Source organism: Polypterus senegalus, chromosome 8 (assembly GCF_016835505.1).
Source record: "Polypterus senegalus isolate Bchr_013 chromosome 8, ASM1683550v1, whole genome shotgun sequence".
In the NCBI taxonomy this organism is placed as follows: domain Eukaryota; kingdom Metazoa; phylum Chordata; class Cladistia; order Polypteriformes; family Polypteridae; genus Polypterus; species Polypterus senegalus.
The window spans coordinates 185,758,674-185,779,084 of record NC_053161.1 but is presented as its reverse complement, the minus strand read 5'-3'; the positions used below and the strand labels follow the sequence as shown (position 1 = coordinate 185,779,084).

At 40.3% G+C, this 20,411-nt stretch overlaps 2 protein-coding genes across 2 annotated transcripts in view; one reads left to right on the top strand and one right to left on the bottom strand.

Annotated features, from left to right (window-relative positions):
* The window catches only part of LOC120533516 (gastrula zinc finger protein XlCGF57.1-like), a 695,777-nt gene that overhangs the window by 376,453 nt on the left and 298,913 nt on the right, over nucleotides 1-20,411 (bottom strand). The gene's annotated exons all lie outside the window — the stretch shown is intronic.
* The window catches only part of LOC120533533 (zinc finger protein 239-like), a 69,189-nt gene that overhangs the window by 20,565 nt on the left and 28,213 nt on the right, over nucleotides 1-20,411 (top strand). Inside the window, exon 2 of the mRNA XM_039760468.1 lies at nucleotides 11,708-12,169. Within this exon, the coding sequence (XP_039616402.1) occupies nucleotides 11,746-12,169 (424 nt within the window). The 5' untranslated portion in view covers nucleotides 11,708-11,745. The remainder of the gene's footprint in view (nucleotides 1-11,707; nucleotides 12,170-20,411) is intronic.

Here is a 20,411-nt window from a genome sequence, read left to right as displayed (position 1 = left end):
TCACGGAACAAAAGTTTAAACTGAGAAAATGTATCATTTTAAGGGAAAAATATGTTGATTCAGAATTTCATGGTGTCAACAAATCCCAAAAAAGTTGGGACAAGGCCATTTTCACCACTGTGTGGCATCTCCCCTTCTTCTTACAACACTCGACAGACGTCTGGGGACCGAGGAGACCAGTTTCTCAAGTTTAGAAATAGGAATGCTCTCCCATTCTTGTCTAATACAGGCCTCTAACTGTTCAATCGTCTTGGGCCTTCTTTGTCGCACCTTCCTCTTTATGATGTGCCAAATGTTCTCTATAGGTGAAAGATCTGGACTGCAGACTGACCATTTCAGTACCTGGATCCTTCTCCTACGCAGCCATGATGATGTGATTGATGCAGAATGTGGTCTGGCATTATCTTGTTGAAAAATGCAGGGTTTTCCCTGAAAGAGATGACATCTGGATAGGAGCATATGTTGTCCTAGAACCTGAATATATTTTTCTGCATCGATGGTCCCTTTCCAGACATGCAAGCTGCCCATGCCACACACACTCATGCAACCCCATACCATCAGAGATGCAGGCCTCTGAACTAAGCGTTGATAACAACTTGGGTTGTCCTTGTCCTCTTTGGTCCGGATGACATGGCGTCCCAGATTTCCAAAAAGAACTTTGAATCGTGACTTGTCTGACAACAGAACAGTCTTCCATTTTGCCACACTCCATTTTAAATGATCCCTGGCCCAGTGAACACGCCTGAGCTTGTGGATCTTGCTTAGAAATGGCTTCTTCTTTGCACTGTAGAGTTTCAGCTGGCAACAGCGGATGGCACAGTGAATTGTGTCCACTTGCAATGGTTTCTGGAAGTATTCCTGAGCCCATTCTGTGATTTCCTTTACAGTAGCATTCCTGTTTGTGGTGCAGTGTCGTTTAAGGGCCCGGAGATCACGGGCATCCAGTATGGTTTTACGGCCTTGACCCTTACGCACAGAGATTCTTCCAGATTCTCTGAATCTTCGGATGATGTTATGCACAGTTGATGATGATAGATGCAAAGTCTTTGCAATTTATCGCTGAGTAACACCTTTCTGATATTGCTCCACTATCTTTCTGCGCATCATTGTGGGAATCTACACATCTTGGCTTCTGAGAGACACTGCCACTCTGAGAAGCTCTTTTTATACCCAATCATGTTGCCAATTGACCTATTTAGTGTTAATTGGTCTTCCAGCTCTTCGTTATGCTCAAATTTACTTTTTCCAGCCTCTTATTGCTACTTGTCCCAACTTTTTTGGGATTTGTTGACACCGTGAAATTTTGAATCAACATATTTTTCCTTTAAAATGATACATTTACTCGGATTAAATGTTTGATCTGTCATCTACGTTCTATTACAAATAAAATATTGACATTTGACATCTCCACATCATTGCATTCAGTTTTTATTCACAATTTGTTTAGTGTCCCAACTTTTTTGGAATCTGGTTTGTAAAAATGAAAATCCTTGTTGCCTTTTTCATCAATACGATGTACAGTAGTTGCAAAAAGCTTATACGTTATAAAGTTCAGAGACATACGTCACATTTCATTTCACTGCCTCTTCATTTGAATGGAGTTAAAATTTTCAGATGACAAATATTCTTCCAAAACATTATAAAATTCAAAAGTTGCCATCTTTTCCAGCATGAAGTTCACTTGCAGACGGAGATAAACGGCAACACAAAAATGACTCGCAAGTACAATTCAAACCTCATGAGTGACATGTGTTGTAAAACATTAGGCATGCGTAGAACAAAGCGGCCACCATCGTGAAATGAATTTTAATTAAGCAGAGCGCGAGTCCGCAAGACAAATCGGATGGGGACTCGTGTCGCAAAGTAAAATAACGCAAATCGGGCAGGGTGGTAATAGTAAAGCTCTGCGCATGCGTGCATCATGCACGCACTACTCAGGTTGTCTTTGTGCGCATGCACCTGGAAATCAGGCAGGCACCGCAAATCGGTTAGTGACAAGTGTTATTAGTCAACCAGGCCGCCAGTCTTCTTTATCTGAAAAAGTAAAAGCAGTGGCCCTCCTCCATCTGCGTGGTGTTCCAACATGTGTTCGAATCTTGCGGTTCCCATAGACGGGGCTAGTGCATGGAGCACAGAAAAAACAAAATAGATTTTTTTTTTTTTTTTGTGGGTAACTGATGTTTTATACTATTTTAAATTAAAAAAAAAAAACTAACTCTCACTTAGAGGATCTGTGCAGAACTTTTTATAAACCTGGCGGGATCTAATCAATAACACTTTAGAATAACCTCTTAAAGCACTGAGGAAACAGATTCTCTCCCATTTTCTTTTTCTTCTCCATTTATCTTTATTCACTTAATAATTCATCTATTTACTTATATTTACTAGCTCTAAGTTTTATTTCTGGCCATACTGTCTTTCTCAGGGGTCAGGGTCGATTTGTTTTCAATCCTGTTTTTGTAAAAATTGATCTTTTTGTATGGAATGTTGTGTGATTTCAATAAAATCAATAAAAAAAAAAATAGATAACAAAAACTCTACTTGTCTAGAAGCTGATAAATACATTCAAGAGACAGTATTATAGATTCCTACCTGATACCACGTTTCATGGTGTGGAGTCTAGTCTACGTAAAGTGATAAGCATATTTGTCTTAAGGCAGCACGCATATTTTAACAGTGCAGCTTCTTTTCTACCCCATGTTGATCATGTCAGAGAGGCTGAAAGACACCGCATGTTAGAGTTAACAAAGCCGATGCTCATCACAACAGTACAGCATGTGCACAAGACCCTCCTCATTAAACGTTTTTAGTAGTCAGTGATGTTCAGATCTGTAGCCGATACGTATTGTTGATTTCCAAAATCCAATTTGATTAAAAATGTATGCTGCGGAACTCATTACAAATGTCTTCAAAACTGCATCAGTGCCATCAACAGTGCAGTGAGATTCATGACTGATGAGGCACTGACTCCTTCAGAGTGAGAATTACAAATGTATGAACCTAATAAAGTAGTCCATAATGCACATTAACTACTGGTTATGTTTCATGTCTCATCAGCATTCTTTACTCATACATATAAGGAACATATTTGGCTAAGGTGGAATGTGACATTTATAGTGGAGAGAGAGTGTATTTGCTCCTCGCCCTCCATGTGTTATAAATTTGCCTTTGAAGTTCCACAATCTATACTCCTTCAATACAAATGAGCGTATAGAGTGGTGTACAAAAAAAAGGATTTCAATTATGACCTTAATTGAAATATTTTGTTGTTTTTAAAAGCTTTTAAATCTGATGCTTTCAAATTTACTACAGACTATTCAAGAAAAACATAATAGTGTATTATCTATACTAATAAAAGGCAAAGCACTCACTCACTCATCACTAATTCTCCAACTTTCCATGTAGGTAGAAGGCTGAAATTTGGCAGTCTTATTCCTTACAGCTTACTTACAAAAGATAAGCAGGTTTACTTTCTAAATTCTACACAACGGTCGACAACGTCCGCTATGTTGAACTTTCTTATTTATGGCCCCATCTTCACGAAATTTGGTAGGAGGCTTCCCTGTGCTAACCGAAACCGACGTACGTACTTATTTCGATGGTATGACGCCACTGTAGGCCGCCATATTGAACTATAATGACATTAGTGTCTCCAACTACTTGGATACAAAATTTAATACATTTTACAGTGAAACTCTTAATATGTATAATATATAATGTAAAATGATTATCTTTGATCTAAACTATCAGACAAACTAAATTACTGCAAACCAATAACAAATATTAATTGCCAACAACTACCTGAATTGTCATTTCAATCTGTCAGTGAACTCAGCCGAAGTGTGTAATATCAATACAAATTAGAAAATATCACTAGAATGCTAAATATCAAATGTTTGGTAGACTTGTTACAAAGTACCGTACAGCACTATATGGCTTTGAACTGCACATGTCTGCTCAGTGCTTCAAACCATGAGGTGCTAATTTCCACTGAGCTTGTCCGCTTGGCGTTTCTAATCCTTATCCAACAAGCTTCATTTGAATTGTGCATGATGTAAATGTCAGCCGAAATGAATGTTTGTAGGTCATCAATACATTTTAAATGATTGTCCCTGAATAATATTTAGGGTCAAGAAGCACAACTCTAAATTATACCTATTATAAATGCTGACAGTTCAAATGCTTAATACTGCAAAGAAGAGCTTTAGTATTACGGGTCACGAGTCCTCTCTCACCATAATTCTCTCATAAAGAACCCCCCCTGCCCCACCCCTTTGCCTCTTTTTATTGATTTGTAAAGGTTTTTCAAAAGTAAACACCTCATTTCAAATGAGTAACAAATTAAAATGTTTGACTGACAATTTCAATTGTTGCTATGGCTAATGAGTGCAGGTTGATGTGTTTAAATAATTAAATATTAAAGTAATCATTTTGAATTTGTTCTTTCATTGATTGATTGATTGGGGGGACATGGTAATTGTGTTGGTGACTGGGATTGTGCTCTTGTAACAGGAAGATTGCTTAGGAATGATACAGACAGGAGAACCATCATTTTTATTTAAGGAAACATGTTTTTATTATATTTTTCTGTGACTAACACGACTTTTTACTGATTGCCTATTCGGACCTTGAAGATGTGTTCACAAGGGAGGGAGGTTACTGGTAAAGGCAGAGGTTTTTCTGATAGCAGGTCCATATAGATCGATACTTTATTAATCCCCAAGGGGAAATTAACATAATCCAGCAGCAGCATACTCATAAAAAAACAATATTAATTTAAAGAGTGATAAAAATGCATGTTTAACAGACAGTAACTTTGTATAATGTTGACGTTTACCAACCCGGGTGAAATTGAAGAGTCACATAGTGTGAGGGAGGAACGATCTCCTCAGTCTGTCAATGGTGCAGGACAGTGACAGCAGTCTCTCGCTGAAGCTGCTCCTCTGTCTGGAGAGGATACTGATCAGTGGATTCGCTATGATTGACAGGAGTATGCTCAGCTCCCGTTGCTCTGCCACAGATGTCAAACTGTCCAGCTCTGTTGCTACAATAGAGCCTGCCTTCCTCACCAGTTTGTCCAGGCATGAGGCGTCCCTCTTCTTTATGCTGCCTCCCCAGCACACCACTGCGTTGAAGAGGGCGTCCTCCACAACTGTCTGATAGAACATCTACAGCATCTTATTGCATATGTTGAAGGATTCCAGCCTTCTATAGTCAGCTCTGTCCTCTCTTGCACAGAGAGTCAGTATTGGCAGTCCAGTCCAATTTATCATCCAGCTGCACTCCCAGGTATTTATAGGTCTGCACCCTCTGCACACAGTCACCTCTGGGCCTGGTCCTCCTAAATTCCACCACCAGCTCCTTGGTTTTGCTGGTTTTCAGTTGTAGTTGGTTTGGGTCGCACCCATTAAGTCCTTGATTAGGTTCATATACTCCTCCTCCTGCCCACTCCTGATGCAGCCCACGATAGCAGTGTCGTCAGTGAATTTTTGCACGTGGCAAGACTCAGAGTTGTATTTGAAGTCCGATGTATGTTGGCTGAACAGGACCGGAGTAAGTACAGTACCCTGCGGTGCTCCTGTGCTGCTGACCACAATGTCAGACTGGCAGTTCCCGAGACACACATGCTGAGATCTGTCTGTAAGAGTCCACGATCTATACCACCAGGTATGAATCTACTCCCATCTGTCAGCTTGTCCCTAAGGAGCAGCGTTTGAATGGTGCTGAAGGCGCTAGAGAAGTACAGAAACATAATTCTTAAAGCACCACTGACTCTGTCCAAGAGGGAGAGGAATCGGTGTAGCATATGGATGATGGCATCCTCCACTCCCACCTTCTCCTGGTATGCAAACTGCAGCGGGTCGAGGGCGTAGCGGACCTGTGGCCTCAGGTGGTGAAGCAGCAGCCGCTCCATGGTTTTCATCACACGCTAAGTCAGAGCGACAGGCCGTAAGTCATTCTGTTCAAGAGGACATGATACCTTTGGAACTGGGGTGATGCAAGATGTTTTCCAAAGCCTCAGGACTCTCCCCTGTTCCAGGCTCAGGTTGAAGATGCGCTGTGCAGGACTCCCCAGCTCCAATGCACAAGCCTTTAGCAGTCGTGGCGATACACCTTCTGGACCCACTGCTTTGCTGGCACGAAGTCTCCTCAGCTCTCTGCTTACCTGGGCTGCTGTAATTGTGGTTGGGGGGGAAACTCTGTCCTGTGCTGCTATCAGCAGAAGGATGGATGGAGGGTGCATTACTCTGAGGTGAGAGTGGGTTATGGTGGTCAAACCTGTTAAAGAAGTTGTTCATCAGGTTTGCTCTCTCCACATCTCTCTCGATGGAGGCACCCCGCTTCGAGCTGTACCCTGTAATGATCTTCATCCCATCCCACACTTCCTTCATGCTGTTATTCTGCAACTTTTGCTCCAGTTTTCTCCTTCACTGCCCTGAGCTGGACTTGGAGTTTCTTCTGCATGTGCTTGAGCTCATGCTGATCACTGCCTTTAAAAGTCCTTTTCTTCTGATTCAAACGGCCCTTGATGTCACTTGTCATCCATGGTTTGTTGTTAGGATAGCAGCTTACTGTTCTTACTGGAACTACAATGTCCTTAACGAAGTTGATGTAGTCAGTAGTGCAGTCAACAACGTCCTCAATGTTCTCACTATGTGACCCCTGCAGGATTTCCCAGTCCAAAGCATTCTCTCGGAGCCTGTTCTGCCTCAGGGGACCACTTCCTTGAATGAGCGTGTAGTTGTAGGTAGCTCCCTCACTCTTGGTTTGTAGTGAGGCTGAAGCAGGATCAGGTTATGATCTGCCTTCCCAAGCGCAGGCAGCTGGGTGGCGCTGTATGCATCTTTAATGTTTGCATACAGTAGGTCAGTAGTCCTATTTCCCCGGATGTTACAATCCACATGCTGGGAGAAGGCAGGTAAGTGTTTTGTCCAGTGTCACATGGTTAAAATCTCCAGAGATTAGCACAAACGCCTTGGGGTACTGTGTTTATAGTTTAGCAACATCAGAATGGATGATGTCAGCTGCTATCTCCACGTCCGCCTGAGGAGGGATGCAAACAATAACAACAATGACATGTCCAAACTCTCTGGGCAAGTAATAGGGATGCAGACTTATGGCCACAGTTCGATGTCCCTGCAGCAAGTGGAGATTTTGACGTTTACATGTCCAGAGTTGCACCTCCTTGAATTCACATAGAGAGCTTTGTTAATCTGTACGGCGCTTTAGCACTCAAAAAAGCCTTTAATGTCAACCTCTGTAAAACTCACTGAGTTTTCATTTCACCACAAGGCATGTAAAGTGATGTCCAGGCGCTGTTTCGTTTAGAATTACAGCTGTATTTAGTTGTGCCTCATGTACTTTTAGTCACATTACACTTTACATGCACAGTACAGTATTTCAGCTACAGAGTTTGGCTCACTGAATACTAACAGCGCTCACCTTGGAGTATCCCATGTGTGTCTGTGTGCCGGTGACTGATCTGCTCCATGTCTCTCATCCTCTCTGATGTTCTCCATCGGGACATCTTTGAAATTTGCTGTGTAGAATATTAGAACACTGTAGGCGAGAACAGGCCATTCAGCCCAACAAAGCGCCAGTCCTATCCATTTAATTCTTCTAAAATAACATCAAGTCAAGTGTTGAAAGTCCCCAAAGTCTTACTGTCTACCACACTACTTAGTAGCTTATTCCTAGTGTCTATCGTTCTTTGTGTAAATAAAAACTTCCTAATGTTTGTGCGAAATTTACACTTAAGAAGTTTCCAACTGTGTCCCCGTGTTCTTGATGAGCTCATTTTTAAGTCACCGTCTTGACCCACTGCACTAATTCCCTTCAAAATTTTAAACACTTCAATCATGTCACCTCTTAATCTTCTTTTGCTTAAACTGTATAGCAGGGCGAATTCAAACTTATCTGCCACAGTACTTCAAATATTATATCACTTAGAGAATTTAAGTTGATTTGCTAGCTTTTTATGGGTCCCAGCACATAAAGAAGTCAAAGGAAACACAATTGTGGATGATTTGGAAATAAAAGCAACTAAACATCTTCTATTATTAAATTAGAATTAACATTCAGTAAATCAGAAGTTAACAATCTGACACGACTGAAAATCGAATAGATGTGGCAAATCATGTGGGACACTGACAGTAAGGGAAGGTATATGTACAGAGTAGAAAGAAGAGTGAGATTCATAGGAAAAGCGGGCAAAACAAGAAGAGAAGAAATGATATTAACATGCATCAGGATTGGGCATATTAGGTTAAATTATACACAATTCAAGACAAGGCAGCACCAGTCTGGAGTGTGTAGGTCACGTAATCAGCTAGAGACTGTAGAGCGTGTATTATTAGTGTGTGTGGCTTGTAAAATACATCAAGTTCAACATTTTAAATCTCTAGGAATGGGTAAATTAATATTACAACAATTTTTAAAGTATAGCGATGACTGTAAATCGATTCATATTAAGTTATATAAAAACTGTAAGGTTATTTGAGAGTGCGATGTCTCACTGAAAAGTCTTCACGTTAAGAATTTTTGAACACAGAAAGACAAAGATAAGTGCTCAGGGTTTGGAGATAACGTTTTATGGATGTGTAAGTTCTCATTCGCTCAACTCGGAGTTAATGCACACGATTTAAGTGAGAGACGAGCAGCGCGACCTCCAGCCCACCGCCAACCTTTACTCGAGTCAATCCCCCTGTGGCTGCCTGCGTGTCTTTTCTATTCAATCATTGTATGCGTCTCCTGTTCACTTTGTGTTTTCAAGTCCATTTTCTACTTCATATCGTCTAGTCATACAGTCGCCACCTACTACTCTACATTTTGATTACTTACCGTGTATCCCTACAGTCCAAGCTCATTTAACAAAGATTAAGGAGAAAGTGGTGAATATTGATTTACAACTCCAAATGCCACCTTCAACTGACCAGCAGAAAGCTGGTAAATACATTAATTCAATAAATAATCACAATTTGAGGAAACAGAGGCCAACAACAGCCACTGTTAAACATAACATAAAAGCATATCGCTATTTGCTAATCGATTTGTAGATTAATTATTAAATAGGGCTAAGATTTACCTCTTTATTACTCACTGAGACAATCACAGCACCAGCTCTTGAACTCAATCAGCAAGATCTACCTCCCAAAACAAAGTAAACCCAAGATCATAAAATCAATTTAAAAACCACCATCAGCTCAAATGTTTACCTCTCCTGCCCCCTCAGTCATTCCACACGGTGGGTGTCTTTCTCACAGCACAGTAATCGCCTCCCACACGAAATGCTGCCCTCTTAATAAATACCAGCACAAGTCTCACCTCCACTCTGCAATGTCCGCTGTGTGTCCCCCTGCCACCAAACTCCCTAATTATTAAGCTGACCACCATGACGTCCCTCACTAACTGGTTCAAGTGACATATGTGTTGTATCAAAGTCACTCTTCTGAAGTTGTACCCAATACAATTAAAAATGTGCACCAATTTAAACAAACAGATTAAGAAAATCCAGTGATCAGCAATAGATAGAATGGACTGATTGGAACTTTATTTCTCACAAGGTAGAAGTTACAGAAATTCTTATAAAAATAAAAAAAGGCAGATAAAAAAGTAAATAAACATACAGACACATTTTGGTCAGAACACACACCAAGAAAAATTAAAAGAAAGAAAAGTTCTGAATTGGCTGTCAGTCAGCGCGAGGTATTATGCAGATGTATTTCTGCTTGTATAAAGGAGCTCCGTAGTGTTTCTTGACACACTTACGCAGAATGATTTAAAAGAACTCCATTTTACTGTTTGTGTGAGAGGATGTGTAGCATTGTTCATAATGGCACCCAGTTTTGTTTTAATCCTCTCCTCAGCTACAAACTCTAGGGGGTCCAGGGTGCATCCCATAACTGGTTTTGCCCTTTTAATTAGCCTGTTTATTCAGTCTGCCTCTCTTGGCGTGATGTACACAACTCAGCACACCGCAATGTAGAAAATCACACTGGTCATCAGAATGTGATAGAAGATGTGAATTATGTCACTTCCCACTTTGAAGGAACACGGCCTCTTAATTGAAAAGAGCCCGCTCTGCCCTTTCTTAAGGAGTTAAAACATTTTTTCCTTTTAACACGACAACATCCATCCCTGTTATGACGGTGCAGTTAAGGAGCCTAAGTCGGGTCAATCAGATATTTACTAATGGAGAAGGGATGGTCATAGTTTAACAGAACAATACACTTTATAACTTTTAGTGACAACAAGGTGGTTTTATTAAATCTGATAGCACAATCAAAAATTATGATTGATTCAGTGGGTAAAGAGGGGACTGGTGGCCTTTAATGAATTGAAAAGGTTTGTCAAACCTATTAACAAAAATAGAAGTTACGCACCATCAGTTACACCAGTCAGCCTAAGCTAACAAACCCCTTATTTAACTTGCTTGTCTTCTCCTGTTGCAGCTGCGCATTTCAGCAAAGTTTAATTTCCTACCTCCAGACTTTTCTGTTTCTTAACACGATCCTGTACGCCTACTTGTACAAACCTTCATCAATATCATTTACATATAACAGATTTTGGCGAATCGTTTAAATGCAATTATTGATATCCATTTATACACTATTATTGGCAATTATTACGCAATAATTATTATTATTAAATAATTCCTCCTATATAAGTAACATTTTTCAGACTGCCTTCTTCCACCTCTGAAACATTTCTAGACTACATCCTGTTCTTACGCAACACAGTACTGAAATATTGGTTAATACCCGAGTTACGTCACGTATAGATTACTATAATGCTAATCTATCTGGCATCCCAAAAACATATCCATCGCTTACAACTTCTTCAAAATTGTGCTGCCAGGATAATAACCTGCTGTTTTAAATCCATTGAACATATTACAACTCTTCTCTCTCAACTTCACTGGCTCCCTGCTCACTACAGAATACAATACAATATACTGCTCTAAACGTTTAAAGCTCTTCACAACCTCACTGATGTCCTACAGACTGACACTCCTCTTGCTCACTCAGATCCTCATCTGCAGCTCGACTTTCTGTACCGCACATCAGATTCAGTGGGAGTTTGAGTGTCTCTCAAAGTGCTCAACTCCGGAATTGTCTTCCCTCTCTTATTTGTCAGCTCAATTCAATAACACATTTTAAAACTACCCTCAAAACTTACCTTTTTACACTGGCTTACCAATTGTGAATTTTGCACTGTTACTGCCAGTTATCTTTGTTTACTAATTATTGCTTTTTGATTTATCATTCTCTTGTTTTAATTTTACTAATGTTGTTTATTGTACTTTATTGTAAGGTGACCTTGAGTGTTAAGAAAGGCACCTATTAAGTAAAATATAATAATAATAATAATAATAATAATAATAATAATAATAATAATAATAATAATTAATCTGATAAGACAATTCTGGCACTCCAGTAGTACTGTATGTTTAATTCAAGTAGTGAATACTGTTAACTGCAACTGTGTAAGATGGTGGTCTTGTTTCAGAGTCTGTTGGACCTTCACTCCACTCCCAATATTGTTTCACATCTGATAATCTGAAATGAAGATAATTGAGTTACTGTCAGCATGCTACAAACTGTCTAACTTTACATAAACCAAAAAATTGAGCCTGATAATGATATTCAAGTGTCTTTAGATATAACGGACAAAGTTTTAACAAAGTTAATTTCTGTTCTTTTCACAGAGAAAAAGAAAAAGGTGCTGTTTGCAGGAACATTTTCAATGGATGTGAAACAGGACACCTGTGATGTGGACGCAAATATTATGGAGAAAACTGTAAATATTAAGGAAGAGGACTGTGAGTGGAAGTCCATCTACCTTAAACAGGAAAGTCTGAGCATCAAGGAGGAGGACAGTGAACTGCAGTCAGTGGGCATTAAAAAAGAAACTGAAGAGAAATCTGTCAGTATTGAGACACATAACCATACAAATCTGGACAGTGTAAAAGAAGACAACTGTCATGATGGGTGTCAAGATGGAGTGCTGACCAGGTTAGACTCTTCTCATAGCAGACACTGTTCATCTCCAGAGCCTTCTATCAATGTGAAGTCTGAAACATTAGAGCCTGAACCAAAGAGGGCTGTGGAAACTACATCTGTTAGAGCTCAGAAAAATAAGCGACCACCTTCAAAGAAATCTGGAAAAAGTAAGTGCAAAATAAAAATATGTAAGATTTAGGGTTGGGGTTTATGAGCTTGAAATGTTAGGTCTTGTGATTTTTATGAGAAACTTAGAAATAGAGTGAAAATACTTTATTTTATTGTGTGTTTGAATTTAGTGTGAGATTTCATCTATTATGTAAGGATTAGCAATTTGCTATTCTTCCATTATAGTGACTTTATGCAAAAGTCCTCAGCCTATCCTCAATAAAGAGTGCTATACAAATGTCCAAGAGCAAGACAAAGGTATTGCTCCCTCTGGAATTTCTTGGGTATCCATATTAATTCCTCTTAACAATGTGGTCCGATCTTTAACTAAGCTCCGGTTACAGACAGCCTCAGTTGTCCTAAACTACTGTAATAACAAAAAACAATCGAACAACTTCTTGTCAGTCCTGAACACATCGTTTAAACATTCACAGTCCTCTCCCTGACCCTCCTATCTTTACAGGCTGGTTGACCCTTCTTTAACAGTAATGACCTAAATTAAACTTTTTGTAGCTACTGATCAGCAATGAATTTTAACCCATTCCTTCATTCCAAACCTTTTCAGTTCCTTCATCTCTGAGCGCCCTTTTCTGATCAGTTCTCTTTAGGTCAGGTCACAGCATCTCGTGTCTCTTATTGGTCATTCCAGAACACCAGTTACCATATGTTTAACCTTTTCTGTTTTTGATTTCTTCCTGTGTTTGGGCTCATTGTCCTGTAACATCACTCACCTTTTGTTCATCTTCTACTATCCTGATATTTTTCCGTCAGATTTCTTGATAATATTTTCAATTAAGTGAATGTTGATCATGTCAAGTGTTCCAGGCCATAAAAACATGCAGGCCAAACCATAATGCTTCGTTCACCTTGAGTCTTTAGTATCAATGTCCACTTTTGTATTACCTCCAAACATGGTGTTGCATTTTTTGACCAAAGACTTCAACTTTTGTCTCATTCATTCATAGAACATTGTCTGTTCTGGAACGTCATGATGATCTTTTACAAGTTTTCAGATGTGCAGTGACGGTTTTGCTAGATTGCATTGATTTCTTTGGTGTTGCCCTCCTGTAAACTACATTCTTACGCTTTCCTCCATAAGAACCCATGGAAAGAGACTTTATTAAGTCCCGGAGACTTCTGCAGGCCATTTGCTCTGTCTGTCTGGGTTCCTATTCACCTCTGCTTTCATGCTGTGATCTTTGTGGGTTGCCCTTTCCAGTAGTGAGTTTCCTCCATTTTTGTAGACAGTATGGCTTTCTATGCATTGATGGACTCCCAGGTCTTCCAAAATTCTTTTATCACATTTGCCAGCTTTACACATCTCTTTAGTTCTTCTAAGGTTCTTGTGACATCCTTACAGAAGTATTTAGATGAAATGTCAAACCTTTGGATTACACATTGAAGTGGTGGATTGGAGAAACAACTTAGACTGACATGCTGACATCATTCTTATATTATAAAGTGACAAAGTCTGTGTGTTCTGTGCTAGTCTGTGATCCTTCTATGTGAGTGTGCATTAAATATGACTTTTGCTCCTAAACACTTTTTTTGGTAGCTATTAAGGAGCAGTGAAGCAGTTTAATAGTTTTTAACTTTTTTTTCTATTTACAAGGGTGTTTTTTTCGTTTTGTTTTGTCATTCACACAACAGCAGGTGTTGCTCCAGTCTTACTCCAACCTTTGGGTTTGTGGGGCAGGGGTGGAGAAAGCTTTTGTAGTAGCCGACAAGTCAGTGTCATAGTAATAAACAGGCAAAAGTAACTGTGATTTGTTAGCAGAAAGAAGTTAAACATTTTACATATGATGCGGGATGGTTTTCAAATTAATTAATAAAATCTCTGGAGTGAGTAAATAAGGAGGTAAAGAGGCTGCAAAGGAAAAAATAGAACACCTGAATAAGTCATTTAACATGAATAACCCCAATGCTAACAATAGTGCATTTGAGAGCAACCATTAGGAAAGATATGAGGTTTCTAAAAGACAGTTAAAAAGAAATATTGCAGCCAAAGACATTCTTTCAGTATTTTAGGAGTAAAATAACAGTCAAGGAGGAAGTGAACTGCCGCATGAACAATAAAGGGGAATTACAATACACTGATAGTGAAATATAAAATGCTCTAAACTTTCCATTTTCTGAAGATTTCATGTCTGAAAAAGTGGATAACCTCTCAGGTTGTAACAGGGACTACTAAGGAGGTACTGAGGGATTTGGAAATTGTAGAGAGAGAAGTGCTGCTGAGATTGAATTAGTTGATATTAAACAAATCTCCAGGAACCGATGCTATTTATCCTCAAATGCTTACGGAGTTTAGTGAATATATATATAATCCTTTGACGGATATTTTTTAGTAGTCACTGCTCACTGGGACATTTTTATGAACTGGAAAAATGTAATCCAATTTTCCCAATCACCCTTTCTATATAATGGAAGTATCAACAGGTCAGTAAACTTAACTTGCATCACAGGAAAATAAATGAAAGGAATTATTAAGGAAATGATTGAGTGACACGTGGCAAGAACAGGAGTTTTACTAAACAGTCAGCATGGATTCAAATGAGGGAGGTTGCATTTTACTAACATGCTGGAAATCTATGAGGAACCAACCAACGGATATGATCAAAGTGGAACAGATGATATTATTTATCTGGACTTTCAGAAAGTATTTGATAATGTGTCACTAAACTAAAAGAAGTGAAAGCTCAGGGTGTGGTGTGCTGATGGGTGTAGAATTGGAAGCAGAGGGTTATGGTGCGAGGAACCCTATCAGAACTGGGTGGTTGTAAGAGTAGTGTCCTACAAGGGTCAGTGTGAGGGCCACTGCTGTGTAAATATATTGTCACACGCGTGTGATTGGGAGACAGCTGAATGGCCTAAATGATAGAAATACCACGCCAGACCAGGGGGCGGCAGGGTGCGCTGACTGTCTCTGTCAATCTCTCTGCATGGAAAATCCTGCAGGGTTCTGGCACCAATGATGACATCACTTCTGGTACCGGGTCTGATGATGTCATTTCCATTTCCGGCCTTTAAAGCTGCCATCTTGCCTCCATAATATCTGAACTATTTTGGACTCAAACCTATGAACATCTCTTTTCAATTTACCTCAGTTTTGTAGCTGGGAAACAATATACGGATGGCAGCCCCAAACATTTATGATGTCTGTGACTTATCTTTGTGACAGTTGCTTTTTAATATCGGTTGAATTTTCTCAAATCTATTGTGTAGCTGTGTAATATATTCTAATATTTTGGTAGAGGGAAGAGCCTCATCTTCCAATTCTTCATTTAAAATATCCAATATTCCCCGGGGTTGTCGACCTTATAACAATTCAAAAGGAGAGAACCCTGTCCTTGCTGACCACCTTGCGAGCATTTGTTTGAGTGTCTGATTAAATCTCTCTACTACACCATCGATTTGTGGATGATACACCGCAGACTTTAAATGCTTTATTTTAAGTAACTTGGCCATTTCCCTAAATGTTTTCTGACGTGAAAGGCATCTCTTGGTCTGTAAGGACTTCTTTAGGGAGCCTACATGCACAAAGACCACTAATTTCCTGTGCGATAGCTTAAGACGTGGCTGAGTGCAAGGGAACAGCCCCTGGATATCGAGTAGCATAATGATATAAATGATTTGGATAGGAATAAAATAACAAGGTGGTTATGTTTTCAGATGATGCCAAGGTAGGTGGATTTGGCAGATAATCGAATCTATTGAATCATCACGATAGATGGATTTGGACAGTACACAGGTTTGGGCAGATTTGTTGAAGATGAAATTTAATTTAAGTAAATGCAAAGTATTAAATGTAGTAAGTAAAAATGTATGGTTTGTATACACAATGGAAAGTCTTATGAGAAAGATTTATTATTTGTAATGAAGTCATCACACTGACTCCTAAGAGTTCAGAAGTCATTAAGAAGGCTAAGAGAATGTCAGGTTATTTAGCACCCTGATGTGTGGAGTACAAGTCACAGGAGGTTTTGCAGAGGCTTTATAAAACACTACAGGCTTCATCTGGAATACTGTGTGTAGTTTTTGTCTCCAGGCTACAAAACAGACCTAGCAGAGGTAGACAAGTCCAGTGAAGAGTGACTAGGCTAATTCTAGGGATATTGAGGTATGAGTTATTGTGCCGATATGGGTTCTGCTCCATGCTCCCATCTGTCTTTTAGGAGCTCTTGATCCCGACACCGTCGGTAATGTCACCGATAAGCTAGACAGTGAGGCACAACAATGTAACAAGGGGATGGTGCAAAAATTGCAAAGTGCTTTATTAAAACAGCAATCAAAATCAAAACAGTGTTCAAATAAATAAGTGCAGCGTTTCTCAAAATTCTTCAAATAAATAATCCAATAATTGCTATGAATTGTGGCGGTTAAAAACAATAAATAAATTCTTTAAAAATGTGGTTATAACAATGCCTTTCTACTGGTGACTCCCCTGCTGTCTCCCATCCAGGCTATGCACCAGGGCAGCCACCTTACTTGCAGCTGACCTCCTTTCTGCCTTCACCTGTTGGTCTGTTCACCTCGCTGATCCCTGGCTCCAGTGGGCTTCACCTGACCGAGACTTGGGCTTCCCATTGACCAGGGCACTCATGCTGGGGCTTTCACATCCCAAGTCCCGACTCCCACTGCCTTCCCGGCCTTATGCGGCGAGCCATCCTCCTTCTGGTGACTTCCACTCCTCAATAATGCTCAGCAGGAGCAATCACTAGTGCTGGCCACTACTCGGATACCCAGGCTAACTACTCAGCTGCAGGTGTTCTCTACTACGAGCACCTTCGCTCGTTCATGCACCGGCTTTCTCCTCCCTACTTCCTGCCTTCTCTCCTTCTCAACCTCAGTCCATTTTTTTTCCTCTTTTTTTTTCTTCCCTTTCTAGCCACCTCACGCTTCTATTTATCACGGAGACGTGGATCAGATGTGGCAATTGGCAGCTCCCGGCATCAACTACGGATGCAGACACTTTTCACCTGTGCTCTTAAGTGAGGACCGTCTGCATCATGAATCACGCGGGAACAGCTCCGGCCACACATATCATGCCCCCTTTCTAAGCCACAAGTTCTGCAATTATTTATTTTAAAAAGTGGCCTTTTTGACGTGAGCTGTGGACCCACTATGTAACAGTTAAAAGAAAAGTTTGAGTTCAAACTTTTCAGTCTTAAGCATGCCATACAGACAATAACAGAAATGTGCATACACACAAAAAACCCATATGTGTAAATCTGTGCGTATGCCAACTTCCACGTTGTTCTGCTCCATAAATCCCAGTTAGCGTGAAAAGTAACGCACGTGTACACCCCTCCCCCACTCCCCAAACTCCTCCCAGAATTACGCCTCTTTCAATATGCAAATCAATATAAATAGCCCTTAAGCTCAGCGTTCTGTGAAAAGACGATGACATAAGCACTGGGGAAAAATAAAAGAATTTCAGCGAATACCAAGTGGAGGCAAAGAAAAACGTACTATTTGTTGGTTTAAACAGTGGTATAAATAACAAAAGAAAGTTGATTGAGTGACATAGAGTGGCGTAGAAATTCGAAAGTTCAAGTTCAAAAAGTCACAAAGTGCCAAAAGTTAAAAAGAAGTTGTCAGTTATTAAAGTCGCTGTGAAAAGGTGGGTCGTAGCCTACCATCTGAGTGTCCTATTTAAGCTCATTAGGGTACAGAGAAAAGAAGGAAAAAATAGGAACACAGTGGAGAAAGAAAGCTTGAAATTTTAACTTTAATCTTGAAATTTCCCACTTTAATCACATAGGTTATTTTGTCATTAAAGTAAAACATCATAAACTTCATCTTAAAATCGTTTAATGTGCTCAATGTTTCTCAAATTCCAACGTAACTAAATTAGCACGTTAAATGCTTTATATTGTATGTGGGCACTATTAATTCAAGACGGTGTTCTATGTGTGTGAATCACTATGTGCTTATTAAACGGGCTTTCTCTTCCTCCGACAGGACACAGAATCCATTACATTCGTGATATTGCAGCTCTGTGAATAATTTAAATTCTGAGATGTATACTTGATATCATTTTCATGATGATAGGAGTTAAAGCACGTTATTAAACATGGGAACACGGTGGCGCAGTGATAGCGATGAGCTGGCCCTCGTCCAGAGATTGTTGCTGCCTCCATCAAGATACTTGCTGAGCCATGCACGACCTTCGATGAAATAATTTATTGCAGTGGTACTGTCTCTTTATAATGTACTAGCCCTCAATTCCTGTCCTTTCTTTTCTTTCTCCAAGTCACCAATCACCACACAATCAGCTCTGTAACAGATTTCAATACATCTGTAAGCTTAGAACACAGATTCTTCAAAACTTTTAAGGAACATTGAAATATCTTTGCAGTACATGTTTAATTTTTCTATCCATCTATCCATCCAGGGTCATGCCAATCCCAGCAAGAATATAGCACAAGGCAAGAACATCGCTAGCGCTGTGACACTGTGCCCTCACATATTAAATTATTAACAATATATATTATTTAAATGAGGTTAAAATTTCACAGCCAGCCAACACAGGGCGCAAGACAGGAAACAATCCCCGGGCAGGGTGCCAGCCCATCACAGGGCGCACACACACACACTAGGGACAATTTAGAATCGCCAATGCGCTGATCCTGCATGTCTTTGGATGGAAACCAGAGTACCCGGAGGAAATCCACACAGACAGAGAGAGAACATGCAAACTCTACGCAGTGCAGACCCAGGAAGCAAACCTGGGTTTCCTAACTACGAGACAGCAGCGCTACCCACTGCACCACTGTGCTGCCATGTTAAAATTGTATCTGTATAATGTCGTCTTCTTTCAGCTGCACCCGTTAGGGGTCGCAACAGCAGATCATCAATTTCAGTTTTTTTCTGTCCTCTATATCATGCTCTGTTACACCCATCATCTGCATGTCTTCCCTCACCACTTCCATAAACCTCCTCTTAGGCCTTCCTCTTTACCTCTTGCCTGGGAGCTCTATCTTTAACATCCTTCTCCCAATGTACTAGGCATCTCTCCTCTGCACATGTCCAAACCAGCCCAATCTCGCCTCTTTGAATTTGTCTCCCAACAGTCCAACTTGAGCTGACCCTCTAATGTCTTCATTTCTAATCCTGTCCATCCTCATCACACCCAATGTAAATCTTAGCATCTTCAACTCTGATACCTCCAGCTCTGTCTCCTGCTTTCTGGTCAGTGCCACCGTCTCCAACCCATATTACATAGCTGGTCTCACTACTGTCGTGTAGACCTTCCCTTTCTCTCTTGCTGATACCCGTTTGTCACAAATTACTCCTGACAATCTTCTCTACCCACCCATTCCATCCTGCCTGCACTCCTTTTCACCTCTCTTCCACAATCCCCAGTACTCTGTACTCTTCATCCCAATTATTTAAACTCTTCCACCTTTGTCAACTCTACTCCCTGCATCCTCACCATTACACTGACCTCCCTCTCATTTACACACATGTATTCTGTCTTGTTCACACTGACCTTCATTCCTATCCTCTCTAGAGCATATCTTCACTTCTCCAGGATCTCCTCAACCTGCTCCCTACTATCACTACAGATCACAATGTCATCAGCAAACATCATAGTCCACGAGGACTCCTGTCTAATCTCATCTGTCAACCAGTCCATCACCTTTGCAAATAAGAATCCCTGATGTAATCCCACCGCCACCTTGACTGCATCTGTCACTCCTACCGCAGACCTCACCACTGTCACACTTCCCTCGTACATATCATGTACAACTGTTACGTACTTCTCTGCCACTCCCGACTTCCTCATACAATTCCACAGCTCCTCTCGAGGTACCCTGTCATATGCTTTCTCCAGGTCTACAAAGACACAATGCAACTCCTTCTGGCAGTCTCTGAACTTCTCCATCAACACCCTCAGAGCAAACATTGCATCTGTGGTGCTCTTTCTTGGCATAACACCATACTGCTGCTGCTTACTAATCATCACCTCACTTCTTAACCTAGCTTCCCTGCTCTTTCCCATAACTTCACGCTGTGGCTCATCAATTTTATTCCCCTTTAGTTACAACAGTCCTGCACATCCCCCTTATTCTTAAATATCTGCACCAGTACTCTTCTTCTCCACTCCTCAGGCATCCTCTCATTTTCTAAGATTCCATTTAACAATTTGGTTAAAAACTCCACTGCCATCTCTCCTAAACACTTCCATGCTTCCACAGGCATGTCATCTGGATCAACGCCTTTTCCATTCTTAAT